This window comes from Mrakia frigida (assembly GCF_051309035.1).
Source record: "Mrakia frigida strain ATCC 22029 unplaced genomic scaffold BDY24scaffold_9, whole genome shotgun sequence".
Lineage (NCBI taxonomy): Eukaryota > Fungi > Basidiomycota > Tremellomycetes > Cystofilobasidiales > Mrakiaceae > Mrakia > Mrakia frigida.
In genome coordinates, this window is record NW_027481272.1 from 232,229 (window position 1) to 257,963 (window position 25,735).

At 54.3% G+C, this 25,735-nt stretch overlaps 10 protein-coding genes across 10 annotated transcripts; 5 read left to right on the forward strand and 5 right to left on the reverse strand.

The window, feature by feature from the left end:
- Nucleotides 1-524: 524 nt before the first annotated feature.
- On the reverse strand, nucleotides 525-2,355 carry BDY24DRAFT_406426 (WD40-repeat-containing domain protein; the record flags this gene model as incomplete). The annotated part of the gene is made up of 7 exons (XM_076642707.1): nucleotides 525-630; nucleotides 743-1,496; nucleotides 1,596-1,755; nucleotides 1,852-1,967; nucleotides 2,044-2,117; nucleotides 2,180-2,206; nucleotides 2,321-2,355. The coding sequence occupies 7 exons, from the start codon at nucleotides 2,353-2,355 to the stop codon at nucleotides 525-527; spliced, it is 1,272 nt and encodes a 423-aa protein (XP_076498192.1).
- A 103-nt stretch (nucleotides 2,356-2,458) lies between these two features.
- BDY24DRAFT_383476 (YqaE/Pmp3 family membrane protein) lies at nucleotides 2,459-3,250 on the reverse strand. The gene is made up of 5 exons (XM_076639670.1): nucleotides 3,186-3,250; nucleotides 3,004-3,075; nucleotides 2,819-2,904; nucleotides 2,668-2,724; nucleotides 2,459-2,592 (listed from the first exon to the last, which is right to left on the reverse strand). The coding sequence occupies exons 1-5, from the start codon at nucleotides 3,196-3,198 to the stop codon at nucleotides 2,527-2,529; spliced, it is 294 nt and encodes a 97-aa protein (XP_076498193.1). The 5' UTR covers nucleotides 3,199-3,250; the 3' UTR covers nucleotides 2,459-2,526.
- Nucleotides 3,251-3,596: 346 nt separating this feature from the next.
- BDY24DRAFT_383478 (uncharacterized protein) lies at nucleotides 3,597-4,849 on the reverse strand. The gene is made up of 3 exons (XM_076639671.1): nucleotides 4,527-4,849; nucleotides 4,160-4,449; nucleotides 3,597-3,996 (listed from the first exon to the last, which is right to left on the reverse strand). The coding sequence occupies exons 1-3, from the start codon at nucleotides 4,813-4,815 to the stop codon at nucleotides 3,616-3,618; spliced, it is 960 nt and encodes a 319-aa protein (XP_076498194.1). The 5' UTR covers nucleotides 4,816-4,849; the 3' UTR covers nucleotides 3,597-3,615.
- A 252-nt stretch (nucleotides 4,850-5,101) lies between these two features.
- Nucleotides 5,102-9,272, forward strand: BDY24DRAFT_383482 (major facilitator superfamily domain-containing protein). The gene is made up of 19 exons (XM_076639672.1): nucleotides 5,102-5,511; nucleotides 5,864-5,897; nucleotides 5,993-6,014; nucleotides 6,082-6,103; nucleotides 6,175-6,256; nucleotides 6,331-6,376; nucleotides 6,447-6,619; nucleotides 6,705-6,730; nucleotides 6,800-7,077; nucleotides 7,169-7,270; nucleotides 7,354-7,383; nucleotides 7,455-7,546; nucleotides 7,622-7,810; nucleotides 7,884-7,941; nucleotides 8,012-8,120; nucleotides 8,197-8,553; nucleotides 8,627-8,794; nucleotides 8,864-8,888; nucleotides 8,966-9,272. The coding sequence occupies exons 1-19, from the start codon at nucleotides 5,125-5,127 to the stop codon at nucleotides 9,043-9,045; spliced, it is 2,280 nt and encodes a 759-aa protein (XP_076498195.1). The 5' UTR covers nucleotides 5,102-5,124; the 3' UTR covers nucleotides 9,046-9,272.
- A 381-nt stretch (nucleotides 9,273-9,653) lies between these two features.
- On the forward strand, nucleotides 9,654-11,812 carry BDY24DRAFT_383485 (sorting nexin-3). Its single transcript, XM_076639673.1, has 7 exons — nucleotides 9,654-9,912; nucleotides 10,236-10,302; nucleotides 10,421-10,464; nucleotides 10,600-10,698; nucleotides 10,918-11,040; nucleotides 11,291-11,324; nucleotides 11,418-11,812. The coding sequence occupies exons 1-7, from the start codon at nucleotides 9,784-9,786 to the stop codon at nucleotides 11,447-11,449; spliced, it is 528 nt and encodes a 175-aa protein (XP_076498196.1). The 5' UTR covers nucleotides 9,654-9,783; the 3' UTR covers nucleotides 11,450-11,812.
- On the forward strand, nucleotides 11,718-14,181 carry BDY24DRAFT_281056 (uncharacterized protein). The gene is made up of 5 exons (XM_076636973.1): nucleotides 11,718-12,376; nucleotides 12,705-13,033; nucleotides 13,167-13,271; nucleotides 13,405-13,727; nucleotides 13,864-14,181. Exons 1-5 carry the CDS (start codon nucleotides 12,197-12,199, stop codon nucleotides 13,893-13,895), a joined length of 969 nt encoding a protein of 322 aa, XP_076498197.1. The 5' UTR covers nucleotides 11,718-12,196; the 3' UTR covers nucleotides 13,896-14,181.
- Nucleotides 14,182-14,466: 285 nt separating this feature from the next.
- BDY24DRAFT_413721 (uncharacterized protein) lies at nucleotides 14,467-17,778 on the reverse strand (the record flags this gene model as incomplete). The annotated part of the gene is made up of 4 exons (XM_076643212.1): nucleotides 14,467-15,980; nucleotides 16,065-16,161; nucleotides 16,246-16,628; nucleotides 16,737-17,778. The coding sequence occupies 4 exons, from the start codon at nucleotides 17,776-17,778 to the stop codon at nucleotides 14,467-14,469; spliced, it is 3,036 nt and encodes a 1,011-aa protein (XP_076498198.1).
- Nucleotides 17,779-17,813: 35 nt separating this feature from the next.
- Nucleotides 17,814-19,718, reverse strand: RBK1 (putative ribokinase). The gene is made up of 5 exons (XM_076639674.1): nucleotides 19,629-19,718; nucleotides 19,492-19,523; nucleotides 19,156-19,408; nucleotides 18,379-19,076; nucleotides 17,814-18,277 (listed from the first exon to the last, which is right to left on the reverse strand). Exons 1-5 carry the CDS (start codon nucleotides 19,660-19,662, stop codon nucleotides 18,188-18,190), a joined length of 1,107 nt encoding a protein of 368 aa, XP_076498199.1. The 5' UTR covers nucleotides 19,663-19,718; the 3' UTR covers nucleotides 17,814-18,187.
- Nucleotides 19,719-20,032: 314 nt separating this feature from the next.
- BDY24DRAFT_413723 (glycosyltransferase family 69 protein) lies at nucleotides 20,033-22,924 on the forward strand (the record flags this gene model as incomplete). Its single annotated transcript, XM_076643213.1, has 13 exons — nucleotides 20,033-20,312; nucleotides 20,522-20,732; nucleotides 20,853-20,949; nucleotides 21,037-21,117; nucleotides 21,204-21,288; nucleotides 21,373-21,435; nucleotides 21,509-21,632; nucleotides 21,707-21,769; nucleotides 21,870-21,954; nucleotides 22,042-22,311; nucleotides 22,445-22,623; nucleotides 22,718-22,759; nucleotides 22,861-22,924. The coding sequence occupies 13 exons, from the start codon at nucleotides 20,033-20,035 to the stop codon at nucleotides 22,922-22,924; spliced, it is 1,644 nt and encodes a 547-aa protein (XP_076498200.1).
- A 113-nt stretch (nucleotides 22,925-23,037) lies between these two features.
- On the forward strand, nucleotides 23,038-24,836 carry BDY24DRAFT_281182 (uncharacterized protein). The gene is made up of 3 exons (XM_076636974.1): nucleotides 23,038-23,527; nucleotides 23,690-23,797; nucleotides 23,992-24,836. Exons 1-3 carry the CDS (start codon nucleotides 23,150-23,152, stop codon nucleotides 24,673-24,675), a joined length of 1,170 nt encoding a protein of 389 aa, XP_076498201.1. The 5' UTR covers nucleotides 23,038-23,149; the 3' UTR covers nucleotides 24,676-24,836.
- The last annotated feature ends 899 nt before the right edge of the window (nucleotides 24,837-25,735 follow it).

The window sequence follows — 25,735 nt, forward strand, 5'->3', positions numbered from 1 at the left end:
TGAGCCATCCAGCTTGATTCTCTCCCTCAGGCGTAAGAGGTCCAGGATCAGGGAAGGAAGACCAGCGTCGTAGAGTTTTCGACATCGTTTCTGTTTTGGGAAGAAAGGAAGAGAAGAAGGTGAGGGTTTGGAGGGAAGCGAAGAAAGGGGTCGCCCGACACGAGACCCAAGAAAAAGCCTCCGCTTGCGAGGAAGAGATGTAGAGAAGAGAGAAGAAAGAAAGATGGGATAAGCACTACAAAAGGGTCGCCAACGCAAGCGGGTAAGAGGTCGTACATAGAGGAAGAGAGAGAGAGAAGGGAGAGAGAGAGAGAGAGAAGAAACTAAGGGAGAGCGGAGGTTGAAGTCGCGTCGGTTTTCGTGAGGTCGTTCGTTCGTTCGTTTGGGCCGTTCGAGCTAGAGATCTCCGTTGTCCGAGTCGTCGTTGGTTATTAGACTTGAGTGGATGGGAGGAGAAGAAGGAAGGGGTCAGTCAACGATGGAAGCAGAGGGCAAAAGAGAGATCGAGAAGAAGAAATGGAAACTCACGCAAACTCCTTCATCAAAACGCACTCTCCTCCGTGTTCGAGATCGATGTTGTAAGCGTGGAAAAGACCCGTTGAAGAGATCACGAAGACTTGAGGTGTTGTGCTATAAACGAAGAGCATGTGATGCGGCGAGACGAGGTCAGCTCTCGCGCGTCGACTTCGTTCCAAAACCCTCACCACATCCCTTCGAGTAGAAGAGAACCTTGTGCACTCACCCACTCATCGCCACTACACATCTAGTCCCTCCACTCCTCAGCTTCACATGAGCGAAATCCCTCTGAGGCTCCCACATCTCTGTGATCCCCGACGGAAGATAACCTCCCACGCTCCCAGCAAGATTCCTCGTCAAGTGCATGCTCCTTCTCCTCAAGCTAGCTGCTGCCGAGTTCGCAGCCGACGACGACGAAGGTTTCCCTGACGGAAGAAGCGCCTCGTATCCGTACGACGGAGGTTGCGACGACGCGATGGACGAGGGAGATCCTGGGACTTCCGACGACGACGATCCTCCTCCTCCTCCGTTCGAGTATCCTTTGGACGAAGCCGACGACGACGAGTTCGGAGAGAGTTTGAAGATGTGAATGGTATCCGAGTCGCTCGAAACGGCGAGGAGGGTGCTCATGAGGTTGAAGTTGAGGGAGAAGATCTTGGCTGGGTAGCTTCCTCTCCGGAACTGAGCGATCTTGTCCGCTCCTGGCACTGAGAAGACTCGGATGACGGTCCCCTTGTCCGAGCAGGTAGCGAGGAGGGTTCCTGTGGAGTTGAGGGAGAGGAAAGCGACTGGGGATTTGTGGGCTTGAATCACGTTGGAAGCGGAGAGGGTGAGGGTGTCGAAGAGGAGGACGTCTCCTGGAGCTGCTGCTGGTTGAGGTGGTGGTTGGGTTGAAGTGGAAAGAGGAGATGTGGGGGATGGGATTGGGGATGGGTAGGCGAGGTAGGAGTTCTCGGAGGATGGCGAGAGGGCACAGACGGCTGAGGAAGAGGAAGGAGGGATGAAGGCAGGGAAGGAGAGTTCAGCTCGCGCTTCGACCCTTCTCCATCAATCCAGCGATGAAGCAGCCCAAGACTCACCATTCGGGTTGACGTTGGTCTCGATGGTATGCAGGAGCTTCATGGTGCTGACGTCGTAGATATAGATCTCCTCCTCGAGAACGACAATCATCCTCTTGCGGTTGAGCTTGACTCCGAGGATGGACGTTGGGAAGAGTAGCTCGCAGATGGTCGATTGTCGCTGTTTTCCATCGAAGAAGAGGTTCGGAAGTCAGCTTAAGAGTATCCCTGTTGTTTCCACCTGTTATAGATCGAGAGAAGAAGCTAGAGAACTGACCTTGGTGTTGACGATGTGAAGTCGACGGGGAGACTCCTTCGGTTGATCTGCTGCTCCCACCAAAGCTACGAGCGACGTGCAGAAGAGCATCTCGACGATACCGATAGCTCCCTCATCTGGAGAGGTATAAACTCAGATACAGATCAGCCGCTAAGCTTGAGGAAGATGTATAGGAACGAAGATCGAGCTCACTCTTCGAGTGGACCTTCCCAAAGGGTTCGCAATTGAGGATCGTGTATCCCTTCTTCGTTCCCACAGAGATGCACCTAGAGATCCGAGAGTGGGTCAGTCAGGGAGCTGGGATTACGAATAAGGAGACTGAACTCACGAGAAGTCTTGATTGAAAGCGGCGAAGCTGTAGAAGAAGGAGAGAAAGGGAAGGGAAGGAGAGTCAGGGGTGACCTCGACATCTCCACGCTGGCAACTCTCTCATCCTCCCTTCAGCAGCTCAGAACGAGTCTATACTTACAGTAGATCAGGAGACTGTTTCTGAGACGGAGCCATCGGTAGACTCTCTTGCTAGAGAGTTGAAGAAAGGGAGGGAGATGCAGTTGAAGAGCACAAAGCGAAACGAGTTCGCCTCAGGGACGTCTCTCTCGAGATCAACAAATAAACAACGGCATGATAATATCTTCGACCGCTACTACAGATCTCCTTCTCCTCGTCTCCTCCATCTTACCCTCGGTGGGTAGATCCGTAGTTGGCCTGGGGAGGAGCAGTCTGAGGGAGATTTCCGGCGGGCTGGAGAAAGACAAGGCGACGCGTGTCGGTCAGTTCTGCTTGCTCGTCTTCGAACTGAGACGGATCCAAACATACCTCGTACTCTCCGCTTCCGATGTAGACGTAGCCTCCTTGTCCGTAGAGCTCCTCGGCCTGGAGAAAAAGAGAACGAACGCGACAAAAGACGCGGAAGGTCAGCGTCGACGTCCCTGATTCTCCTTCCTCCCCCTTCCCTACCGAAGCGCACCTTCATCTGCTTGTAAATGAGCCAGAAAGCGTGAATATGGCCTGGGAAATATCCCAGACACGTCAGAAGGATGTTTATGAGAAGGTCTGTAGAGAACAGGCGATATGCAGAAGAACGGGAAACGGTCAGCCTCATCCCTCTTCGATCCTTGCCCTTTCCGGCCCCCCAAACACCACTGTACTCACCACAAGAGCACCCCGTGATCATAGCCGCGGCAGCAGGAGGAAAGAGGATCGCAACCAGAACGAGAACGATGTCTGCACAGCGAACAGAAGCAAGAAAGAGGAAGGAGAAGGAGGTCAGCTTCGACGTCCTGCCATGTCTCTTCTCCCTCTCGTTTCATCCCTCGAGTTGAACCCTAACTCACCAGAGCCTCGCATATTGAGAGTAAAGTAGTTGAGTGGTGTGTGTGTGTGTGTGTGTGTGTGTGTGAGAGGGTAAGTCGAGTTTAGAGACTGATGTGGGTAGGAGGGAAAGAACGAAAGGAAGGAGGAAGAGGAGCTGAATGACGTTTCAAGATCGCAGCACACGGGGAGGCGAAGCGAGGTCTTGATTTTAGGAGAATTTGCTTGGAGATTAAATTGTTAGGGATAGAGGGAGGAGACATGAGACGCAGGGAGTTTTTTTTTCCGGAGTAAATTTGAAGGTTTTGGGAAGAAGGGAGAGTGAGAGAGTGAAAAAGATCAGTGAGATTTGACGCGTTTCTTTTGACGCGTTTTTGCCTCTTTCCTTCGGCAGTTCGTCTCTAGAGGAGAAGCTAACCAGCTCCACCGAGAGATTGATCAACTAGGACCGCATCAATCCTTCTCCACTCCAGCAACAGCCCCTCCAGCAGCAGTCCTGCTCCTCAGCCCTTCCCTCCTCCCGACCTTCTCCCTCCCGCTCTTCCCCTTCCCCTTGGGAGCCTCAACCACGACCTCGCTCACTTGCGCCACCTCTTCCTCCAACTCGTTCTTTTCCTCCACCAGTAAACTCTCGTCAGCACCAGAAGCCGCGATCTTCTCGTCCAGCAGCACCTGCTCGTCCAACGGAACGACCGTCAATCCTCCTGCCATCCACTTGGCTTTCGCCTTCGCTTCGGCCTCCCTGTGCTTCGTGAGTTTGGAAAAGTAGATAGCGTAGAGGGTGGTTTCGACTCCGACGATGAAGAAGAAGGCGAGGAGAGAGAGGACGGTGGTCTGTTTTGTTTGGGAGAAGAAAGGGAGGTCAGGTCCGATGAGCTCTGGGAGAGTGAAGAATCGTGCAGCAGTCGTGGATCTGGGACGAGTAAGAAGCTACGTCCTTGCTGCCCTATCCCAGATCGTGTAAAGGTCAAGAAACAAAAGGTCTTGTAGAACTGACCTTCTCAACACTCCAGCCAACGTAACTCTTCGTTCCCAACCACCAAACCCCGCCCGCTACTCCTCCAGCTGAGAACCCAACGTTCAGGATGGCCGACACTTCCCTCCCTACGCCCATGGACATCTCCTGTCCGACTGATTTCTCAAGTTTGGGAGCGGAGGACGGAGGGAGGTAAGGGGAGGGTTTGGAGGTGACGGGGTTGGAGGAGGAGATGGGAGGCAAGCGGAGGCCTTGAGGGAGGGTGGTACGAGTGATTGAGAGGAGAGCATGAGGGTGGTAGGACGAGGGATCTACGATCGATATAGGAAGGTGGTCAGGACGAGGGAAGAGAACGAGAGGAAGGAAGGGAAAAGAGAGTTGAGCTCACCCAGTCCCTTCTTCTTGAGCTCTTCCTTCCCTTCAACTGAAGTACACCAGTTCCCTGTTTTCCGTACCAGATCGTACGATATCTCAGGATCTCTAGGTTTGACCGATCCGTCGGTTGATGGTGATAGAAGGACGGGCTGCAGAGGAAGAAGGAGGGAAGCTCGCAGATCTGGAGGGAGGTCGAGGGCGAGAGAGTCGTCGAGGAGAGCGAGCAGGAGTTCTACGAGAGGAGCAGTGAGAAGAACGAAGGTTGGCGTTGACGAAGGCAGGGATCCTCCGGTAGTGGCCATTATGAGAAAGGTGTAGGGAGAGAGTGGGTCCTCGTTTGAGGGAAGGAAGGAAACAGAACTCTCGAAAGGACGAGCTGAAGTTGAGCTCGTTCTTCCTTCCTCCTTAAGGAGCCTCAGCATCATTTTTCGACAGACAAGGAACATGAGTAGAAGCTGATCTCATCAACTAGACTCTCGTTGGAGTGATTTTTTGTCTGAATATATATTAAACGATGACGACGACGCGTCGAATGAAGGAAAGCCCCGACGCCCTCTGCGTTCCTCTCTTTCTCCTTCGTCCCTTCAAACCACCACCAACCGTTTCTACGAATGACCCCCACTATCGACACCACTACCAGCCCCTCTCCTACCACTCCCAAACGGAAATCCATCCTTCACAACAGCTCTCCCTCTTCTCCTTCGACTCCCACTCGGGGCGATCCTCCATCGTCGCCTTTCTCCGTCGGAGGATCTCCTTCCTCGCACACCTACACCTCCTTAGCCTCCGTTCGAAGAGCCAACAAGGGCAAGGAACCCGAGAGAGGCGATAGGAAGAACGGCTGGCATCTCTGGAGCGTAGAGGAGAGCCAGAGTCAGGCGAGAGCGAACGGAACGGCGGCGGGAGGAGGAGATGAGGAGGAAGGAGGGGAAGAGAGAGCGAGGAGGGAAGTTATGGATGAGAAGAAGGGAGAGAGGAGGATGACTCAGTGGGATTTGGTGAGTCGGTCTATATGCTCTCGTGTGGTGATGTCTTCTGCATACGTGAGGGACGAGCGATGGAAGCAAAGGAGGAGGAGGAGGTCAGCAGAAGGGAGGGAGGTCGATCTTCTCTTTCTCGAGCAAGACGACGTTTCTATACTCTCTCTTCCGACCAACGGTCGCTCTTTCGTCCTTGAACCAGCTGGGGTACATTCTGGCCAGTAGAGCGTCCAGAAACAGCTCGAAGAACGGCTCTAGGAGCGAGGGAAGCGGCCGAGAGGGGCTCGAAGCAACCTCGGGAGGCTCAGCACGAACGACGTTAGCAACTTCGCCTGACTTTTGTGATGCTCTTTATTGCTCGAACGGACAGATCTGCATGACTATGGGTATGCTAGGAGCTCAGAGTGAGTTTAAACCTCGAGGAATTTATTGGCAGACGAGTCCGAGGCTGATTCGAGAGCTCACCTCTTTCCTCCCTCTTCTTCTACCATCCTTCCAGTCGCTTGGTGCTTGGAGATGGGGTACGCTTCAGACACTGGCTCAGTTCTATCATGCTTTGGATGACTGACTTATTCTCCGTTTCATCAGATTCGGAAGCATCGAGCTTATCGTAAGTGCGATCTCTCCTTCGCCCCGTCTTCTTTCTCGACTGACGCGCTCTCCGTTCTTCTCTCGTCTCAGGATCTCGGTCTCCCCGAGTCGGCCACGGCTCTGGTTTGGCTCGCTGGACCTCTCAGTGGTCTCATCACTCAACCTCTCATCGGTTCGTCCTTCGTTTGATCTCTTCTTCACGGCGCGTCTCATGCTGACCGTTCCTTTCTCTCTTGTCTCAAACAGGTGCCATCTCTGACGCTTCTACTTCCCGATTCCGTCGTCGGTACTGGTAAGTCGAATCTTTTGCTGTAGTGTGCTCGCAAAGCTCTCGATCTAATCTCCTCGCTCTCCTTATGCAGGATTGCCCTCTCAACCGGAATCATGATCCTGTCGTTCCTCGCTCTCGCCTTCGCTCGTCCCATCGGACATATCGCCGCTGATCTTCGAGGTGTCGGAGAGGGGGAATGGGATCCCAAGTGGAAGAACTGTGCGAAGGGTTGGTCGATTGGAACAGCCGTCGTTGCGTTTTACGGTGAGTCCTTTCAACGTCTCTCGTCTCGGCTTCTCGAACTGCATGTGCTCACGCATCTGCCCGTCTTTCTCTAATCTATCTGCAGGTCTCGACTTTGCCGTCAACGCTCTTGTTCGTCGATCAGCCAGACCTCTTACCTCTTTCAGTCGCTGATCTCCCTCCTGCCTTCGCCCGTAACAGCAAGCCTCGATGCGAAATCTCCTCCTCGACGTCACTCCCGCCGAACAGCTCAACGAAGGAAACGCCTGGATCGGTCGAATGTCCCACCTCGGAAACATCGTCGGATTCACCCTCGGTTTCATCGACCTCTCCAGCTTCGCCGTCCTCTCATGGCTGGGAGGAGGAAACTTCAGGAAGCTCTGCGTGATCATAATGTTCCTCCTCGCTGGATCGGTCTGGGTAACTTGTTGGACGACTATCGAGATTGAGAGAGAGAAGGAGTTTGGAGTTCGAACTGGGTAAGCCGTCGCTCCCTTTCCTTTCCCTCGAAAACGACGCGACCTCGAGTTCGGAAGACTGAACTCTTGTCTGTGCTTTGTGGGAGATCAGCCGACTTCGAGACATCACCTCCAACATCTACAACTCGATTTTGCATCTTCCTCGGCCTATTCGAAGGGTCTGCTATGTTCAGCTCTTTGCGTTCATGTCTTGGTGAGTGAAAACGACCGACGCGTGTCGACCCTTCGCTTCGATTCGAGCGTTTTGACTGATCCGATTCTGTGTTTCTGCTCCAGGTTCCCTTTCCTCTTCTTTGGTACCCAGTGGTACGCTCAACCCTCTCGCACCTTGTGCGTGTCCTCGCAGTCCTGACCGTTCGTCTCTCTCGTCCCTCCAGGGTCTCCGAGGTCATGCGAGCTTCTCGACCACACGCTACCAAGGACGAAGCAGCTCAAGCTGGATCCCTTGCTATGTTGATCTATTCGATCGGTAGGTCTTCTTTTTATCTTCTCGTCGCTCCTCGAATCTCGTCCTGATGCTTCGAACCTCCTTCTTCCTTTCCAGTCGCCGTCGTCGCTGGAACGGTTCTCCCTTACCTCGCCGACCGAGATCGACGTCTGCTTGCTCCTGACCTTCTTGAGGAGGACGAGGATCTGAGCGACGAGGAGCGAGAGTTCAAGAGGATCAAGGAGCTCGTTTCCGAGTGGAAGGCTGAGGCGAAGAGGGATTCCAAGGAGCTCAGATTGCCCACGAGTGAGTCTCGTTTACCTTCGTCTTCGCCGACTCCAGGAGCTCAAAACTGATATGTGTTATCTATCGTTCACAGTGCCTTTCATGTTGAGAAACATCTGGACGGCAGCTCTTCTGCTCTTCTCGTTCTTGATGTGAGCTCCGACTCGTCGCTCCCGCTCCTCGAACCTCTCTCTGAACCTCTTCTCGTTCGATTCTATTCAGGTTCCTTACCTTCTTCGTCAAAACCGTCTGGCAATCTACCGTCATCGTCGCAGCCGTAGGAGCTTGCTGGGCCGTCGCCGCTTGGGTCCCTTTCTCGCTGTTGATGGAGGTCAGCCCGCTCGACGCGTCTTCACCTCTTCCTCCTCTACAAACGCTCACCTTCCTTGTCTTTCCGCCCTTCACAGTACCTCAAAGAAATGCAAGAACGAGCTCTCATCCACGCCGCCGAGCCTCCCACCTCCTCGCACGTCTTCCATCAGCACCCTCCTCCCGTCACTCGACCTCCAGGCCTGCACGCTCGAGCGGCTTCCACGCCAGGAAGGATGTGGGCTGCTGGGATCGACAGCCGACGCCAGACGAGCATGGATGCTATCGGAGCCAACGAGAGGACCAACCTGCTCAAGAGGAGACATTCGATGGTCGATACGACGGAGCTCGACGACGAGGGAGAGGACAGGATGAAGAGCGAGAGCAGCGGGCCTGTTGCTGGTGGAACGGTGCTTGGAGTGCACAACTTGGCGATCGTATTCCCTCAGTTTGTGGTGAGTTCAAGGACCTCCTCTCACTTTCTCTCCCTGATGTTCGAAACTGATCGTTGCTCGTTCGCTTTCGCAGGTCGCCATTATCTCCTCGTTCATCTTCAAAGCTGTTGCCTCCGCTGGACGACCTGGAGATCAGATCCCTCCTCCTGGAAGCGACGACTTCGTCTCTGGAGGAGGAGGAGACAGCGAAGAGTCGAGTGGAACGGCTTGGGTCTTGAGGTTCGGAGGGTTGTGCGCCTTGGTGAGTTTTTCGAACACGCGTCTCGACTTGGTTCCGAATTCGAGGCTGACCGTATGTTTCTGTTTCCAGTTTGCCGCTGCTATCTCGAGGAGAGGTACGTCTTACTCCCACATGTTTTGCTCGAAGTTAAGGAGATCAAGCCGTGCTGACTCTGCACTCTCTTCCTTCCAGTCCCTCCAACCAAAACCGAGAAGGCCATGCGTCGTCGTCTCGCTGAGATGAGGGAGTTGGAGGCTTCGGACGAGGACTAGCACATCCCCTTCCTTTTCAATTCGTTGGTAGACTTTATCTTCGGACTCCTTTATTATATTCCTATGCCGACGACGACGAGCGATGAAGGTCGTCGCGTCGTCGCTTCTCTTCCGTTTCCTTTTCTTTCTTCGGTTGGCTTCGCTCTTTTTCTCGCTACCCTTCGTTTATTACTTCTCGTCAGTGCCTCCCTCTCGAAACGACTTTCTCGGCTTCTATGTCTAACGCTCTTCTTCTTTCAACGCTCTTTCTTCGGACGGGAGAGAGAACAAAACAACGTCGATCTTGTACATGTTGATGAGTTACAAGATGTTGGATTCTCCGCCCAGGACGGGGTAGCTTCGTTGAGGATCGCATGTCGGAAACGAGGTTCGTAGGAGGTGATCTCGTATGCGAGGAGGGTTGGCAGGTGATGGAGGTCGAGAGGAGGAGGGGGAGGGGCCATTCGAGCTGTAAGAAGAGCAGAGCAGAGCAGGAAAGTTCGGGAAGTCAGCTCTAGTTTCTCTACGTAGCGATGATATGTGCTTACTCGTCAGATAAAAATCTCGAGAAAATCGATGCTGGTGGTTCGAAGAGAAACGAGTCGAATTCGACTCCGCTCTGAAACATCTCTCGACCTCTCAAGCTCCCCTCGTCTCCTCCCAAACCACGACCATCTCGCCCAAACCCAAATCCACAGATCTCACCTCTTCTCCTCACCATCAACCCTATCAACAACCAGAGAAACTTTTCCCGTCGCGATGAGTTTCATGCCTGCTCCTCTCCCTCAAGGACCGTCCTCTCCTTCCCAAGCTGCTCCTCAGCATTCTCCCTTCGCGAGGGCTTTCAGTGGAGACATCGCTCGAGTTCCAGGGACTAGAGCTCAGACGGTGAGTTTTTCTTTCGTTGATGTACAGTTCTGAGGATGAGATGAAAGGAGGAGAAATGGGAGAGGGTGGGTGGAGCAGGGAGGGAAGGGAAGGAGTCGGTTGACTCGACGGAAGGTCGTCCGTCGAGTGTTTCAAGCCTATTCCTCTCTTTCTTCTCGATATGAAGCATACGAGTGACTCTCGCCGAGCTGTTCTATCGACCTACGAACCCCTCGTCTCCTTAGGATTCCCTCTCCACCGTCCACCACACCTCCTCGTTCGCATCGACCTCCGAAGCTGACCTTCCCATCCTCCCTCTTCCTCTTCTTTCTTTCTCCCTTCAGTTCGACGAGATGTACGCAGCTCCGGAATCCTTCCTCGAACTCGAAGTCAGGAACCCTCAGACTCACGGTACGTTCAGCCTCTCTTCTAGCTGAAGACCAAAGGAGGAAGGACCCAACCCCCCTCCTCTCCCAAGCCATCTTTCCTCTCGAGCTGACCTTTCCTTCTCTTCGTTTTCTTTCCATAGGTGTTGGAAGGAAGCAGTACACTGATTACGAGATCGTATGCATGGTGAGTCGTTTACCTTTCTATTCCTCCTCGAGCTGGTGCAGCTCTCATTCGGACGAAGCCTTGCCACCCCTGTCCCTTCCTTCCTTCTCGCCCGTTGCTGATCTGATCCTTCTCGCTGCTTTTGATCGATACCAGACCAACATCCCAGCCTTCAAACTTCGTCACTCGATCGTTCGTCGTCGCTACTCGGACTTCGAGGCCTTCAGGGACACGTTGGAGAGGGAGTCGACAAGGGTACGTTAGGCTCACGTTTCCTCCCTTCCTTCCCTCCTCTTCTCTCGCCTCTTCATCTTGCACTCCTTCTCTCGACCTTCAACGCCATCCACTCTTCCACATCGCTACTTTCCTATCCCGATCAACCATCTTTCCACCTAGCTCCCACGAAACCGAGCTCGTTCTCAGGCTCCTGAACGAATCGCTGACCTCTCGCTTCCTTCGCTCATCGTCTTCCAGGTCAACATCCCTCCCCTCCCAGGAAAGGTCTTCACCAACAGGTTCACCGAGGATGTGATCGATCAGAGGAGGGAGGGTCTGCAGAGGTTCTTGGAGATTGTGGCTGGGCATCCTCTGTTGCAGGTGAGTCGGAGGCTCCCTTTTCCTTTCCGTTTAATGTCCTGGAGATGTCGATTGGACTGGGATAGCGAGTGGTCTTGGTTGAGACGAGCTGGTAGTGAAAAGTAGGAGCTGGGTAGAGTGGGGAAGATTCGGACCTGGGAGACGAGATGAGCTTCAAAGCTCTTCGTCGCGTTGAGCTGACCGCCTCGCCTCCCTCTTCTTCGAAACTGACCACCTTCTCCCTTCCCTTTTCTTCCTTCCAACGTTTCAGACAGGAAGCAAAGTCCTCTGTGCCTTTTTGCAGGGTAGGTCCCGTCTCTTCTCCCTCCTTCTCTCCTCTCTCTCGCCAAACTCACCCTCTTCCTCCTTTCCTCCTCTCCTCTCTTTCCATCCCCCAGATCCCCAATGGGACAAGTCTTCTTGGGCCTAAGACCCAAACACGCCTCTCTCGCTAGACAACTTTGCTCGCTCGCTCGCACACGCACACAACCTTTCCCGTTCTCGTTCCTTCCTCCTTTGCTTCCTCTTCCACCTCCTCGTTCCTCCGAAACGAACCTTATGATTTTCTCTTCTTCGACATACTACTACCACACATACCTGCTACGTTTTTTTTTCTTTCTTTCTACCGCTTGGGTTTTTGACTCGTTTCTTTCCTCTCTTTTTTCGTTCACGACGCGTCCTCGCCTCGCCCTCGCCTGAGCTTTGGGTCGAGGTTTTTCCTTTCTTCTTTCTTTGGGGGGTTTCTTTTTTTTTTCGCTTGCTTATGCTTCTTTACTACTCGTACACTCTCCCCCGCTTTTCGAACGAGAGATGTCTCAGAGTTGAGAGCTGATGGGGGGAAGGGAGAGGAGTCGAGTCGAGTCGAGTTGGACGCTCGTCCTTTTCAGAACAGTCCGTTGGACGAAGACAAGGGATCAAATCAGACTGACCCCAAACGAGAAAGTTGATCCGAACGGAGCAGCCCCAATTCTTCACTCGGAAGCAAAAAAAAAACCCAAACCAAACCCCCAGCTCGGACTCCTTCCCTCTTTCGTCCCACAATCATCTCCTCGTCCGTCCCGAATGGAATTCTCCGACTCGACGTGAACCTCCTTCCTTCCCTCCCAAACCATCACCTCACCTCACCCCCTTCCCCCTCTCCTCTCTTCCTCGTCCCTCAACTCTACTACTCTCCAGGATGTCCTCCCTCCTCTCCCTTTCCTCCCACCTCCAAACGCTCCTCCTCTCTCCGAGCCCGATCTTGGGCTTCGCTTGGATGGATGTGCTGGGAGTTCCGAGGTTGAGCTTTGTGCTGGATCAGGTTTTCAGGGGCGTGAATCAAGGGGAGAAGGAGGGGAGGCCAGGGTTTGGGAGCGAGGTGAGTGAGCTTTCCTGGAGTTTTTTGGAGGCAGGGCAGGAGGAAGGTTGGAGAGGAGAGGGAGGAGATGGAGAGAGGGAGGAGATGGGAGATGGCAGAGGACGATATAAAGCGCAGCACAGCTTTATCTACCCTCAAGAGTGTTTGTTTGTCTCGGCGATCTTTATCTACTATCTCGGCGGTTTAGAATCGGCGGAACCGAACCTCCTCAGTAGTCGTTGAGCTTCCTTCCTTCCCTCGCCATCAAACCAAACATCTCGCATCCCTCCTTCCCGAGCTCACCCTCCCTCCCTTCTTCTTCCCCTCCCCTCCTCCCACCACCCCGCAGCTCCTCACGATCCTCACCCTCGTCTTCGGAGGCGAAACCCTGCTCTCCCTCCTCCACCCTTCCTCCCCTCCGCCCTCGTGGCTCCTCTCCCCAACTCCTCTCCTCCTCTTCGGATCCGTCCATCTCCTCGTTACTCAAACTCCGCTTCAACGTTTGATCCCGAAACGATCTCACGTGCTGTTCGAGCTGGCGATGGCTCCGCTGGATGCGTTGGGGAGGACGTTGGGACTTTGTGCGTTTGTGGTCGATGGGTTAATGGGGAGGGAGGGGCTGGGAAAGGGAGAGAATTGGTGGATGGTCGTGGTGATGAGTTGGATTGGGATGTATGGGTGAGTTTTTGGGGATTTTGGGGGTTTTTTCTCTCGTTACGAGCGGCCTTTGGGGTTTGCGGAAGGTCTTTGCAGGGACGCCAACGGACTCGACGACGCGAGCTGACCCGTTCTTCCTTCCGTTCTTTCAAAGCGGCGGTCTCCTCGTCAACCTCTTCAACATGTTCTCCATCTCGTGGAAGTTCCAAACCCCTCCCGAATTCAAACCTTACGGATGGTTGACTCAAGATTTCTGGATGTACGTCCCGATTTCCCTTTCGACGCGTCGCTCTCCTTTCCTTTCCTCCTTTCCTTTCCTCTCCCATCTCTCAACTCAACTCAACTCAACTCAACTCAACTCACACCCCAAATTCCCCTATCCAACCATCCAGCCCGCCAGTCTTCACCACCCTCTACCTCTACCTCCTCTCTCCTCAACCTCTCTTCTTCTCCCCTTCGACGCACTCCTTCCTTTTCACCTACCCTCTTTCCTCCCTCTTCTTCTCCGATCAAAACGACAACCAGACTCAACGTTCGTACTTATTCCCACCACCAACGAAACCCATCTACCTCCTCAGCGCGGCGGCCTGGTCGAAGGAGGACGCGAGAGCGTTGGTGGGCGTGTTGATCTCGGCGTTGTTTGTGATGAGGACCGTTTGGAGTTATAGAGAGGAGGTGGTTGGGTTTGGGAAGGGGATGGGGAGGGGGAGGAAGGGTGAGTGATCGGGGTTTACTTTTTGCTACTGGAGGGAGAGAGAGAGAGAGAGGGGTGGATGGGCGGGGAAGAGACGAGACGCGACGAGATGCTGACTTTTCGGTTTGCCTTTGGTTGTTGTGATGGGTTTCTATAGTAGTAGCGGGGAAGAAGATCAAGACTCAGTAGATCCGGATCCGGAGATACTAGCCTAGGATTGCCAGGCAGGCCTTGCTTGCTTGCTTGCTTGCTTTTTGTTGGTCGGTCGAGGAGGACACTAACGGTTAGTAGAGGATCCGCTCTCGGTTTCAAATCTCTTCTTTGGTCTGTCAAGAAAGAAAGAAAATCGCAATGGACAAAGAAGAGGGTGGGACGTGACGAGCTCGTGAAAACGGGTAGAAAAGAAAAAAAACACGACGAGAAAACCAGAGCGCACGACTCGACAGGCATGATATCGAAGCTCGAACGAAGACGAAGACGAAGGTGAACCAAACAGGGAGAGGAAGAAAAGAAAGGAAAAGAAGAAGGATAACAAAAAGAGAGGTAGGTACCGCCTCGAACAGAGAGAGAGAGAGAAGAACAGAAGGAAGACGGCGACGCGACGAAAGACAGAACGAGAGGAAAAGGTAGCTCTGGGAGAGAGAACCGACAGACTACAAAACCCAAAAAGACACAGCGAGAAAAAAAGAAAAGAAAGAGATGCAAGAAACTGAAACACAAAAGACGAGGAACCAAAGCGAAACGAAGCAACTAGACTAGATCAGGTCCGATGCCTCCTCCAGTGACCTCTGAGGTCAACCTCCACCTCCCCACCGAACATCCCCCGACCTTCCTCCTCTTCTTGCTCTTCGTCCCCGTCGGGGATGTCGGAAAGCAGAGTGTGCCTCGTCTGCTGCTGTTGCTGAGGGAACTGATCGTCCTCCTCGTTGTCGACGACGAAGTACTGATCTTGTTGCTGGTGGTGAGGAGCGTTGGAGTGTGGATGGTCGTCGAAAGAAGTGTTCAAGGGGTGGAAGGGAGCTCGGTTGCGACTGGAGGAAGCCTGGGGAGGAGAGGAGTACTGGCCGTCGTTGACGAAAAGAGGAGGATCGAATCCGACGCCGTCGAAGTCCTCCTCCATCTGCTGATCTTCTTCGTTGGAAGGTTGGCCTTGACCGTTGGGATGAGGATGTTGGTCGAAGGGAAGATCCTCGACGTCGAATCGGGAAGGAAGGCGAAGTCGACGCGACGAGGGTTGGGATTTGAAGTCGGGACCTGGCGAGCGAAAGACGTCCGCTTCCGCTCCGAGCTCGGAGAGTCCATCCTCAACTGCATCGTAAGGGACTTGGTCCTGCTGGTGGAGATGCTGGTCGTACGAGAGTCCGTTGAGGTACGACGAAGGCTGCTGGAACGAACGAGAGCGAGAGTAGACGTCACGGTCGTTCCCTCCTGCTTGTCCTCCCCGCTCCTCAGGACCTCCGTTGGAGCCGTTCCCGCCAGCGTCGATCTCAACGTAGCCGACTGAGCTCGTTCCGTCGTAGACGAGCCTCTCCTGTCGCTGGGAACCTCCTCGAGTTGGGGAGGGAAGTTGACCGGTCTCGCAAGCTCGGAGGAGGACGTCGACTGAATCCACCTCGGGGTTCTGAGAAGGACTTGGTTGATGCGAGGTGGGAAGAGTTGCCGAGGTTCGTTGTTTGGAGGAGGAAGCTGCGTTGGGTGCGGACTGATGGGAGGAAGCGGGTCGACGAGAGGAAGGACGTCGAGCTTGAGGTTGCGAGTGGTGGGATTCAGAGGTAGAAGCTGCATCGTGAGAGGGAGGCTGTCGATAAGAGAGGGAGAGGGATCGAGCGTTGCCTTGTCGAGTCATGCTGTGGACGGAGGGTGCTGCTGGGTTTCTTGAGCGTCCCTGCTCGCTGCCTCGTTTCGACTCTCCGTCCTCCTCTGCGACGTCGGGCCAGGAAGGAGAGTAGTCTGCTCTCTTCCTCTCCGGTTCCTTCCTTGTCTTCTCCTTTGACGACTTGGGTTTCGTCTTCGAGGCGGAGAAGAACTTGGAGACCGTTTCGATAGGTCGATCGTTGTCGGAGTCTGCCTCGATCTCGTCGCTGTCCTCGACGACTTTGGAGGTTCGTTTCTTCTTGGTAGGAGGAGGAGCAGGAGGTGGTGACTTGTGGCGAGATCTGGAGGAGCGATGAGGGCGAGATTGAGGTTCGGGATCGACTGAGGCGGAGGAAACGCTGTTGAGAGGAGGTCGAGGTCGAGAGAGGAATCGGGACTCGGAGAAGACGAGGTCTTGAACTGGATCGAAGAAAGAGAGGAACGAGATGTCAGGATGGACGATACTGTGCAAGATAAAATGGTAAAACGAGAAGGGAAACGAACCTCCAACAGCTTCGTGCGACCTCTTGCCTTTCGGGACGACCTTCGACGACGAACGACCCTTGTTGAAGACTCCAGGCTTGGGGACCTCTCGTTTGAGCTGTAAAGAGGAGACATAAAGTTCTACGATCAGCTTGAGGCTTATCGATCGTGCGAAGAGAGGGGAAAAAAGAAGAAGACTGACCGTAAGTCGACGCGACGGACCACCTCCCAAATTCCCAGCCTTGAACGTATCCATGATGCCCAATCCCATCCCAATCGAAGCTCCCAGATCCCTGTTCTCCCTCTTCTTCTTCTTGTCCTTCCCACCACCCTTCTCCTTCTTCCTCCTCTTCCTCGCGTCTGCCTCCTCCTCCTCACTCTCACTCTCTTCCTCCTCTCCCTCCTCCTGGTGACGTCGAGAGCTCTTCCTCTTCCTCACTCTTCTGGTCTTCCTCCTCGAGTCTGCGTCCGTCGTCGAGTCCGATTCGGCAGAAGAGGAAGCAGAGGAAGAGGCAGCGGCGGGGGTTGGTTTCGGATTGACGATCGCCGCTTTGGCTCGACGTCGGGACTTGCGTTCTTCGAGGCCTGTGGAGAGCGCAGGAGGAGAGTTCAGCGACTGAGAGGATCGAAGACCGGGAAGAGAAGAGAGAGCCTTGTCCAAGGGAAGAAGTGAATTTCGTTGTTGGGACGCACGTACGGCATTTTCTTCAGCTTCGAGGTTCTCCTTGCCTTTCGGTTTGAAGGAGGAGGGCTCGTGAGCGGGTTTGGACTTGGACTTGGGTGCTTTGGAAGAGGAGGCTTTGGGAGGTGGTGGTGGCAGAGGATCGTTCTTGGCGGGTTTGGAAGATTTGGCTTTGGATTTGGGAGGAGGAGAAGATGGCGGTTGAGCTGGAGAGGGAGGAAAGTCGTCGTCGTCGTGGGCGGCCTCTTCGACTGGATCCAAACGAGGTCGTTTCTTGCCGTTTCGATCTCGAGGACGATCTTCCGAGTTGGATGCTTCGGCGAGAAGTGGTTTGGAGGTTGTAGGTTGTTTGGAAGGACGGTGGTTCGAAGTGGGAGGGAGGCGTTTGGAGGAGGAGGAGGAAGGGTCGACGTTGAGCTTCTTCTTCTCCTTTCCTAGAGCTCTCCCTTCCGACTCTCTACGAGTAAGGACAACCTCGCTCCCTTCAGGCTTCCCTCCCGACTCCTCTCCCTCATCGTCGTCGTTCCTCCTCTTCTTGGATGCAGGAGTCGTCGTCGCAGCCTTCTTCGACGAACCATCCTTCCCTCTCATCCTGTCCGCCATCCTCACTCGACTCCCTCCCGAGCTCGCCCCTCCCTTCCCCGTAAGACCAGCTGAACTCGAGCTCGCTCCTCCTCCTCCCAGCCCACCCAGCACATCTACAGCTCGTATCCCTTCGTTCCCAGGAGCTCTAGGCTTCTCCCTCTCCCTCTCCTTCCCCTTCCCACCAGGAGTCTTCTTCGACGACGCACTCGCCACCTCTTCCTCCTTCGACCGTTGATCCTCCAGCCATCCAGCGAAGAGAGCGAGTCCTTCCTGCTTGTAGAACGAGGAGTGTTGCTGCTGAGACTTTACGAAGGCTGCTATACGAGGGTTGGGATCCGAATCGAGAGGGAGGGAAGGGTGGAGGGATCGGACAGGAGGAGGAGTAGGAGCTGAAGGTCGTGGTTGTTTCTCTGCTTTCGAGACGAAGATTTGCCCAGGCGGATGGTGGTAAGGATCTTTTGAAGCCATCTCCGAGAAGAGGCGATAGCGGGTAGCCGGTTCGAGTGGATGAAGAAGAGAGGATGAGTGGAGAGGGGAGGGAAGGAAGGAAGGAGGGAGGAGGGAGGAGGGAGTTGGAGGTTAAACGTCAGGGAAAAGCAACCTCGTCCCGGGTCGGTTTCGTTTCGAGCAAATTTTCCTCCACTCAAAGGTCGTGAACAGGTTAGGTAGAAGTGTTCTGGGCCTCTCGAAATTTCAAGCCATCCTCCAAGTATTCCCTGGCTGCAACAACTCGAAGGTCTCCTCGAGCCGTCGCAACTCGTCTTCGATCTCCTCCCTCACCCTTTCTCTCCAAGTCTCACAGATGTGGAGAGTCAGAAGGATATATATAGTACACATCCTACTGTCTACCAACTCTCAGCGACCGTAACACAAAAGTCTAAGCGAGCGAAGCCAATCGTTCCATCACCTCCCCCAGCGTCGGAACCGCTTCCTGAGCTCCATGTCGTTCGCAGCACATCCCAGCAGCCTGAAAAGAGCAACAAATGCAGTAGCACAGCATGCTAGTCAGCCAACAAATCGACCAAACGCATATCTCCCTCCGGTTCATCGCGTCTTCGCAAAACTCACCTGCGTCGCGACCCTCAACGCCTCCACTACCGTCCCAACCTCCTCTTCCTCCTCCTGACCCTTCATCAAACTCCCAACAAAGAACCCAGTGAAGCAATCTCCAGCTCCAGTCGTGTCCCGAACGGACCCTTGGAGCGGGGAGCAGGGCGTGAAGATGATCGTTGAACGACGCGACGACGACGACGACGAGGGCGAGGGAGGGAGGAGAGCGAGCGATCCTGCTGATCCGAGGGTAAGTATGATTTTCGGGGATGTCGACGAGGACGTAGAAGTGAACGAAGGATGACTCGAAAGCTTCAAAAGAGCAGGTTCCAACGTCTCCTTCAACCACTTCTTCTTCTCCTCGTGCTTGGCTCCTCCGAACTTCTCCAGATCTCCAACGTACACCACCTCCTGCTTATCCCCCGTGCTCTTCTTCTCAGGCGCAGGACCCAGGTTCTTGAGCAGTTCCTCCATCTCTCCCTCGTTCACGGCTAGCCACCCGACTTCCGACCAGGGGAACGAGGCGATCTCGCAAGGGGAAAGCATAGGGCTAGGGTTGAAGACTGCTGAGCATTTGGTTTTGGTTGTGAGGGAGAGGTAGTGAACTGTTTGAGCGAGGGGGATTTCGTTTTGGAGGAGGAGGTAGGAAGGGGAAGGGGAGCCGGGGAGGGAGGTTGGAAGAGGGAGAGGAGAGTGGTTGGTTCCTGCGTGGAGGACTTTGACAGCAATGCGTAAAGTTGTCAGATCAAGCTCAGTAGACACTAGGTTCTATTTTTGGAAGGTTCTCGAACTCACTGATACAGTTCTCCCCTTCAGAATCAAGCTGAATGATGGCCCGTCCCGTCACTCCTTCCTTCTCGACCTCGACTCCTTCGACTCCGACTCCGTAGCTTTTGAGCAAGTCCTTCACCCAGATTCCATCTTGTCCTACAGCTCCGACAAGCTCAACGGGTCCTCCTGAGCGTGCTACAGCGCAGGCTTGGTTGGCTCCTTTGCCTCCTGCTCGTCGAGAGAGGGAAGTCGAGGAGATGGTCTCGCCCGGCTTGACCTTCGAGGAACGAAGAAGCGAGAGGGAAAGTGGTGAGCTGAGCGTCCTGAAAGATGGAGATGAAGGTGCGGAAAGTAACTCACGATATGAGGGAGGTGGAAGAACTCGTCGACGTCTGAGAGGAAAGGGAAGGAGGAGAGGGAAGGTGAAGGAGGACAGAGGTCAACGTTTTGCTCGACTAGTTTCCTCTCGTTCCTTCGGTTGAAGAAATGAAGCTCACTGATGGATCCTCGAACAAGACAAGTCTGAGTCATAGCTCGATGAGTAAAGCCGGGGTAAAGGCGTGGAAGAGGTCGTGGTTGTTGGAGGAAGGAGGGAGAGGATCCACATGTGGAAGCTCATCGCGGGCGAGAGATTCAGCCCACCCGGTTTCGTCCATTTCTTTTTTATCTTTCTGATCTCGGAAAACAACCCTGCGTCCTGGAAATTAGATCTGGGTACAATCATCTTCAATACTTCTAAACTCGTAGACGAGATCGCTGGAGACCGAAGGAAGAAGATCGAAAGGTCAGTTTCGTCCTTTCGACCTCTTCTCTCCAAACGTCCAGCATCTCCTTCCCCCTAATCCCTCTCTCTTGAACCTTCCATAGGAAGCTTGGGGCTCAGCTCCTTCTCTCTCTTTCAATGGTGACCATCTCTATACCCCTTCCGTTCGTGGACGACCTCCTCTTCCGACTTCCTTCTCGACGCCATGCTCTCCTCGCCTTCGCTTTCGCCCTCACCTCCATCTTCCTCATCCTCTCCCACATCCACAACAACGCCATCCTACCTCTACCGCCTGTTCGGAGTCTGAAAACGGATATCGTCTGGGGTGGAGATCCGGGAGGGGAGTTCAAACGGAGACTCGAGAGACTGGACGACGATCTCAGGTTGCTTGTCGAAGGAAGAGGCCAGATCTACAACGGTTAGTTCATCTTCTCACACTGAACGTGACAGCTGGTTGTAGCCTTCAGATCGTAGATGCCACCACCACAGTTTCGCTCCCATCAAGCTCAGTTTGAAGCTGATGGGAGAGGAAGGAAGGAGGTCTCCGTAACGAACAAGCTTCCGCTCCTTCCCTCCTCCATCTGAGCTCATTTCTCGCTCTTCTTCCTCTCTATTTCTCGCTCATAGGAACCGTCTATACCAGCACGCTCACGGAAGATCAAGTTCATCGCTACGACTCCCTCCGAGGCGACAACAGCAGGCACCGGACTCCTCTCTTGCGCCGCGACGAGCTCAACACCTCTTCCTCCTACTCAACCGATTCCTCCTCCAACTCAACAACGCTCTCAACGAGAGCTGTCGTGCCCGCTAGAGGAAGGATCCTTATCACTTCCAATTTGTGAGTCGCTGCTCTTTCTTCTTCTGTCCTGAGCCGCTCACACGACTTCCCCTCTGCTTCCTTCCTTCCCTCTCTGCTCTCCGCCCTTCGCGTCCTCGCTCCGCCCCTCCCCTCCTCCAGCTTTCAAACCGCCCCTCTCCTGCCAGATTTCCTCGCAACGATAGCCAACCTCGTACACTATCTGGGTCCTGAGCGTCTGGTATTTTCAGTACTGGAGGTCAGTCGTGTCTCAGCTTCAAAAAGCAGGAAAGAAAGGAGAGCTGACGTTTCCTGCCCTTTCCCCTTCCTCCTTCGCGTCGAACAGGGTCCCTCTACGGACGGAACGCCAGATATTTTGGCTGACATCATGTTGCCGATGCTGCTGGACATGGGTGTTGAAAGGAAGGTGAGTCGAGACCGAACTGATGGAGGGAAGCGAGAACGAAGCTGAACGAACTCGCGTCTCCTTTTTTCGTCCTTCCTTCCTCACAGGACATTCACCTTCGCCTCAACTGGCCTCGAAAGAACTGGGAGTGGAGGAATAGGATCGAAGCTCTTGCTGAGCTGAGGAATGAGGGTCAGTTCACTCTTACATTGTTTTCGTTGGCGAGTTTGATGAGCTCGAGCTCAGCCCTCTTCTTTGTGTTCCCGTCTCCTTCAGCTTTGGAACCTCTGTGGAAGTATCCTCCTCCTGAGGGATGGGAAGCTGTAGTTTTCCTCAACGGTGAGTCGGCCTCCTCAATTGAATTCTTCGAGAAACAGGCGCTGATCTCCTCCTTCTGCTCGTTCTTCTCCAGACGTCTACACATCCGCCGCTCACGTCCTCGAGCTCGTCCATCTCCACATCGAGGAGAGTGCTGGAGTCACCTGCGCTTGGGATAACTACTACTACCCTGGTAGCTTCTGGCATCGACCTCGGCAGTCAGTCTCAATCTCGTTCCTCCTCCTCCTTTCCTTTCTCGTTCGCTGACCTTTTCTCTTCTTGCCCGCTGCAGAACCTTCTACGACGCCTGGGTCGCTCGATCTCATTCCTCAGGAGATACTTTCTACGCTCCTCAGTTCGTCCATTTCACATCGCGGCTTTTCGAACGCGTCTGACTTGCTGATCCTTCCCTCTCTGCCTTCCCTCCCTCTTGCTTCGCCTTGCCTTTCACACAGCAAGCAGTTCTCCCTCAAAAACCTCTTCCACTCCTCCCCTCTTGAGAAAGCTCGCTATCAAAAAGGACTTCCTCTTCAATCCATGGTTCGTTCGATCTTCCTCCCTCTTCCCTCCTCAATCTCTCTTTCCTCACTCACTCCCCCGCCCCTTCGTTTTGTCTTCGTCCCACAGTCCTGCTGGAACGGAATCGCCGTCCTTGACGCTCGACCCTTCCTAGAAGTTGGAAAAGGGATTCCGAAACGCCGCAAAGCACCCTCGACCTCGACGTCCGCTGCTTCGAACGGGAAGCTCGTCCATCACCCAGCGGCCCTGGCTGTTAAGAAGGAGGAGGAAAACGAGGACGATGAAGAGGAGAGGGAGAGTGTACCTCCCGTGAGGTTCAGGAAGAGTCGAGGCGGGAAGGACGGGGAGTGTAGTCAGAGCGAGTGCTTTTTGATCTGTGTGAGTTCGTCGGCTCTCTCCCCTTCGCTTCGTTTCTGTTTCGTTTCCTCTCTTTTTCCTCGCTTGCTTCACCTCAATCGAGCTGACTTTTCTTCCTCCCCTTTCTTGTCTCTTTCTTGGTCGTTCTGTACAGCGTGATTTCTGGCGCTGGGGCCTGGGGAAAGTTCAGATCGTGCCCTCTGTCCGAGTAGGCTACGTTCGGGAGATGGCCGATTGGTTGGCGACGGAGCGGGTGGAGATTGGGATCCGAAGGGATGAGAAGGGGATCGTGTTGAGGGATGGGAAGGAGAGGAGGATCGATTGGGTTAAGGAGTGAGTGTTTCTCCGAGGCGTTTTCGTTTCGTTTTCCGTCTTCGATTCGACGCGCGTGTTGACCTCTTCTTTGTTTTCGTTGCGTGCGTAATAGTCCCCCAGAGCAAGTGAAATGTTTCCCTTGGCCTGATCTACCGTACGTTTCCCCAGCTCTCGCTTCCCTCCCTCGCTCTCCTTTCTCGACGCGTCGAACCTGACGCTTCTTTCCCTCGCTCGTTTTTTTTTTTCTTTCTGCAGTGGACTCGTGCACGATCCTTGGAAGTCTCCTGAGGCTGGGTGGGTGGATTCTCTAGAGGGCTGAATACTGTAGTTGGTGGTTTGCGATCTTTAGTTGGGAAATGTGATACGAAGGGAATTGCAGCGGAGAGGGAGAGATGGAAAGGAGATGAGAGGAGAGGTAGAGGAGAGAGAGAGGAGAGGGAGAGGACGGGAGATGTGACAGACCGAGAGAAAGAAAGAAAGAAAAAAAACTCTGACGTCCCTGTAGAAGATTGAGCGAGGGTTGACTTTAGTACGACAAGGGAGGATGGGAAAGGAGAGGAGACAACGCGTCGAGCTCGGCTCTCCCTCTCTTTCTCTTCTCCTTCCAAGTTTTCCTTCGTTCGCTCGAGTGAAAATTTCCGTATGTGTGCGTAGATTACCAGAAGAGAAAATCTCTCTGGGAGAAGGGAAAACGAATCAAAAAAATAATCTCGTTCGAATGACGTGGGTTGGTGGGCGGGGGGAAGGGCCAGGAAGAGGAGTCGTCGAGCTCGAAGTGGTTCCTTCCTTCCTCCCGTCCATCATCCTCTCCTCCTCCCCTCTCTCTCCCTTTCTCATCTCTCTCTCTCTTCTCCCAAGCCAGTCAAACACCATGAGCAACTCTATCGAAGACTGGAGGAAGGCGAACGCTCATCCAAAGCAGGTCAGTCTCCTGTGTCCCTCTTCTCTTTCGGCTCCATCTCTCCCTCCCTCCTCCTCGCTTCCCCTCTTCTGCCTTTGCCCTCTCGTTCCTGAGCGACCGACGACCTCGAAGATGATGGACGCTCACTCTTCTTCTTCTCTTACTGTTCCTCGCCTTTCCTAGCTTCCTCTTCCTTCGCTTCTTTCCAAGCTCAACATCCTGCCTCCTCCTGAGCGATTGCCTGCTCCGGACGATAGTGCGCTCGATACGAGGAGTGAGAGTTCGGTCGATGTGAGTACCGAGTCCTCGATTATTTCTTTGTCGAGATACAAGAGAGTGTGTGCTCAGGTTTAGAGAGCAGGGAGAGGGAGCAGCCCATGGGTGGAGGCATCGAGGGAGGGAGGGAGGGAGGAGAGGTGGGGCTAGGCGAGGGAGGGAAGGGAGCTCATCATCCCACGACGACTCCTTTCCTCGTCACTTTTCAGGCGCATACATCCATCTTTCTCGCTTCTCCCCGCCTCTCGCCTCACTGGAGTACACTTTCATGCTTCAGAGAGGAGCAGAGAAGGGGAGATGGGAGGGAGCGGGAGGAGGGAGGCTGCGCTACCCGCTCCATGACGATGACCCTCTCTCTCTCTCCTCATAGCGAGGAGAGATCGAACGAGGACGAAGAGCGGGCAGCTTCTATGTACTGGGAGGGAGGAGAGGAGGTCGTTCTCTGGGGCGAGAAGGTTTTCCTCGAGAGAACAGAGCTTCCCTCCTTATCGGATCGCCTTCGGAGCTGTTCGCCCCTTCCTTGGCTTCCTGTTCCTTCTTCTTCTGGCAATTTTTCTCACACTTCCCTCCCTTCACTTCTTCACACTCTCGTACTAACATTCACCTTCTTCCTTCCTTCTTTCTCATCCAGGGCGGCTCCTCCTACTCGGCTTCCCTCCTCCATCCTTTACCTCCTCCCACCGTTCCTCTCACCTCCCCTGCCCTCGCAGCTCAACAACGACTCGTCGCTTCCCCTACTCCCTCCCTCGGTTCCTCCCTCCAACCTCATCTTTCCAAGGCCAACCCACTTTCACCAGGAAGGAGAGCTTCGATGGTCAGCCATTCGCCCATCCCTGGCTCACCAACGGGAGGAGCGGCGACGCTTGAGTTGGGAGGGAGAGGACCTGGGATGAGCAGGTTGACGATCGTTCGAGCTCCCTTGGGAGGTGCTGCTGGAAGAGAGAGGTCGGGTAGTTCTTCGCATGGATCGGATGGAGGAGGGCATCGAAGGTGAGTCTCTCAGAGTCCCATCTCGTCGTCCTTTTGCACCGCTCGAAACTGATTCTTATCCCGTTTTCGACCTTCTCCTCTTTTCCTTTCAGACGATCTTCCTCTGGAGCTGCTCCCCAAGCAATGCTCTCGCCCATGACTTCCTCCTCTCCCAACCTCGGAGGAAGCCCAGGAGGATCCCAGCGTCTCTCCTTCGCCTTCTCAACCTTCGGCGGCGCGTCCTCCCCTTCCTCTTCGTCCCCAGTTCCTCCTGGAACTCCTCCCAACGAGAGTTCCTCCTCCTCCCTTCACCACTCCAATACCTTCCCTCGTCGAACGTCCCATCACTCCCACTCCCACTCGGCAGGGCACGCTCACGCCGGTCGAGAGGAAGCCAAAGAGCTCACTCCGAGGGAGGTCGTCGATCTCGCTCGAGAGACCGCTCAAGTCAACCACGACGCGGGAGGATCGTCCGTCTCGGTCGCTGGAGGAGCTCAGGAGATGGAACCCGTCGAGTTCGTCCCCATGGAGGACGAGGTTCTCCTTCCGTTCGACGACAGACCCGAGGAGGTCAAGGGGCTCATGGAATCCAATCGATCCCTCTTCAAACTCATCGAACTCAACTTCCACAACTCGTCTACTTCCTCGTCCGAGGCTCCTTGGAAATCCAAACCCGATCCTTCGACCTGGACGTACGCCGACCTCGCTTCCGTTCTCGGATCAGCCGATCGAACCGAGCTTCCCGACGCTCAGTGGGCGAGACTCATCAGGAAGGCGCTCAAGCCGAGGAGCGAGCCGTTGTGGGAGAAGCTGAAGGGATGTTTGGGGATTGACGAGGACGATGAGGATGAAGATGGGGAGGTTCATCTCGTTGGAGAGAGTCTTCCCGAAGGCATGAGCTCGTTGGGGTACGGAGGAGGAGAGGAGGACGCGGAGGGAGGAAGGATCTTCATCGAGGGACTCGTCGAAGGAGAGGGAGTTCCT

Coding starts and splice junctions, on each gene's coding strand:
- RBK1 (XM_076639674.1), bottom strand. CDS start 19,662: ATGACTCAGACTTGTCTTGTTCGAGGATCCATCA. Junction 19,524..19,628: donor TCTTGTTCGAGGATCCATCA/GTGAGCTTCATT, acceptor CTTTCCTCTCAG/ACGTCGACGAGTTCTTCCAC. Junction 18,278..18,378: donor CGTTGAGGGTCGCGACGCAG/GTGAGTTTTGCG, acceptor TGCTCTTTTCAG/GCTGCTGGGATGTGCTGCGA.
- BDY24DRAFT_383482 (XM_076639672.1), top strand. CDS start 5,125: ATGACCCCCACTATCGACACCACTACCAGCCCCTCTCCTACCACTCCC. Junction 6,377..6,446: donor CGATTCCGTCGTCGGTACTG/GTAAGTCGAATC, acceptor CTCCTTATGCAG/GATTGCCCTCTCAACCGGAA. Junction 8,889..8,965: donor CGCTGCTATCTCGAGGAGAG/GTACGTCTTACT, acceptor TCTTCCTTCCAG/TCCCTCCAACCAAAACCGAG.
- BDY24DRAFT_383476 (XM_076639670.1), bottom strand. Junction 2,725..2,818: donor TCATTTACAAGCAGATGAAG/GTGCGCTTCGGT, acceptor CTTTTTCTCCAG/GCCGAGGAGCTCTACGGACA. Junction 2,593..2,667: donor TCGGAAGCGGAGAGTACGAG/GTATGTTTGGAT, acceptor GTCTTTCTCCAG/CCCGCCGGAAATCTCCCTCA.
- BDY24DRAFT_281182 (XM_076636974.1), top strand. CDS start 23,150: ATGGGAAAGGAGAGGAGACAACGCGTCGAGCTCGGCTCTCCCTCTCTT. Junction 23,528..23,689: donor CGAACGCTCATCCAAAGCAG/GTCAGTCTCCTG, acceptor CGCCTTTCCTAG/CTTCCTCTTCCTTCGCTTCT. Junction 23,798..23,991: donor GGAGTGAGAGTTCGGTCGAT/GTGAGTACCGAG, acceptor GTCACTTTTCAG/GCGCATACATCCATCTTTCT.
- BDY24DRAFT_281056 (XM_076636973.1), top strand. CDS start 12,197: ATGTCCTCCCTCCTCTCCCTTTCCTCCCACCTCCAAACGCTCCTCCTC. Junction 12,377..12,704: donor GGCCAGGGTTTGGGAGCGAG/GTGAGTGAGCTT, acceptor ACCACCCCGCAG/CTCCTCACGATCCTCACCCT. Junction 13,728..13,863: donor GATGGGGAGGGGGAGGAAGG/GTGAGTGATCGG, acceptor GGGTTTCTATAG/TAGTAGCGGGGAAGAAGATC.
- BDY24DRAFT_383478 (XM_076639671.1), bottom strand. CDS start 4,815: ATGGCCACTACCGGAGGATCCCTGCCTTCGTCAACGCCAACCTTCGTT. Junction 4,450..4,526: donor GCTCAAGAAGAAGGGACTGG/GTGAGCTCAACT, acceptor TATCGATCGTAG/ATCCCTCGTCCTACCACCCT. Junction 3,997..4,159: donor TTGGCTGGAGTGTTGAGAAG/GTCAGTTCTACA, acceptor CAAACAAAACAG/ACCACCGTCCTCTCTCTCCT.
- BDY24DRAFT_383485 (XM_076639673.1), top strand. CDS start 9,784: ATGAGTTTCATGCCTGCTCCTCTCCCTCAAGGACCGTCCTCTCCTTCC. Junction 10,303..10,420: donor CAGGAACCCTCAGACTCACG/GTACGTTCAGCC, acceptor TTCTTTCCATAG/GTGTTGGAAGGAAGCAGTAC. Junction 11,325..11,417: donor CCTCTGTGCCTTTTTGCAGG/GTAGGTCCCGTC, acceptor TCCATCCCCCAG/ATCCCCAATGGGACAAGTCT.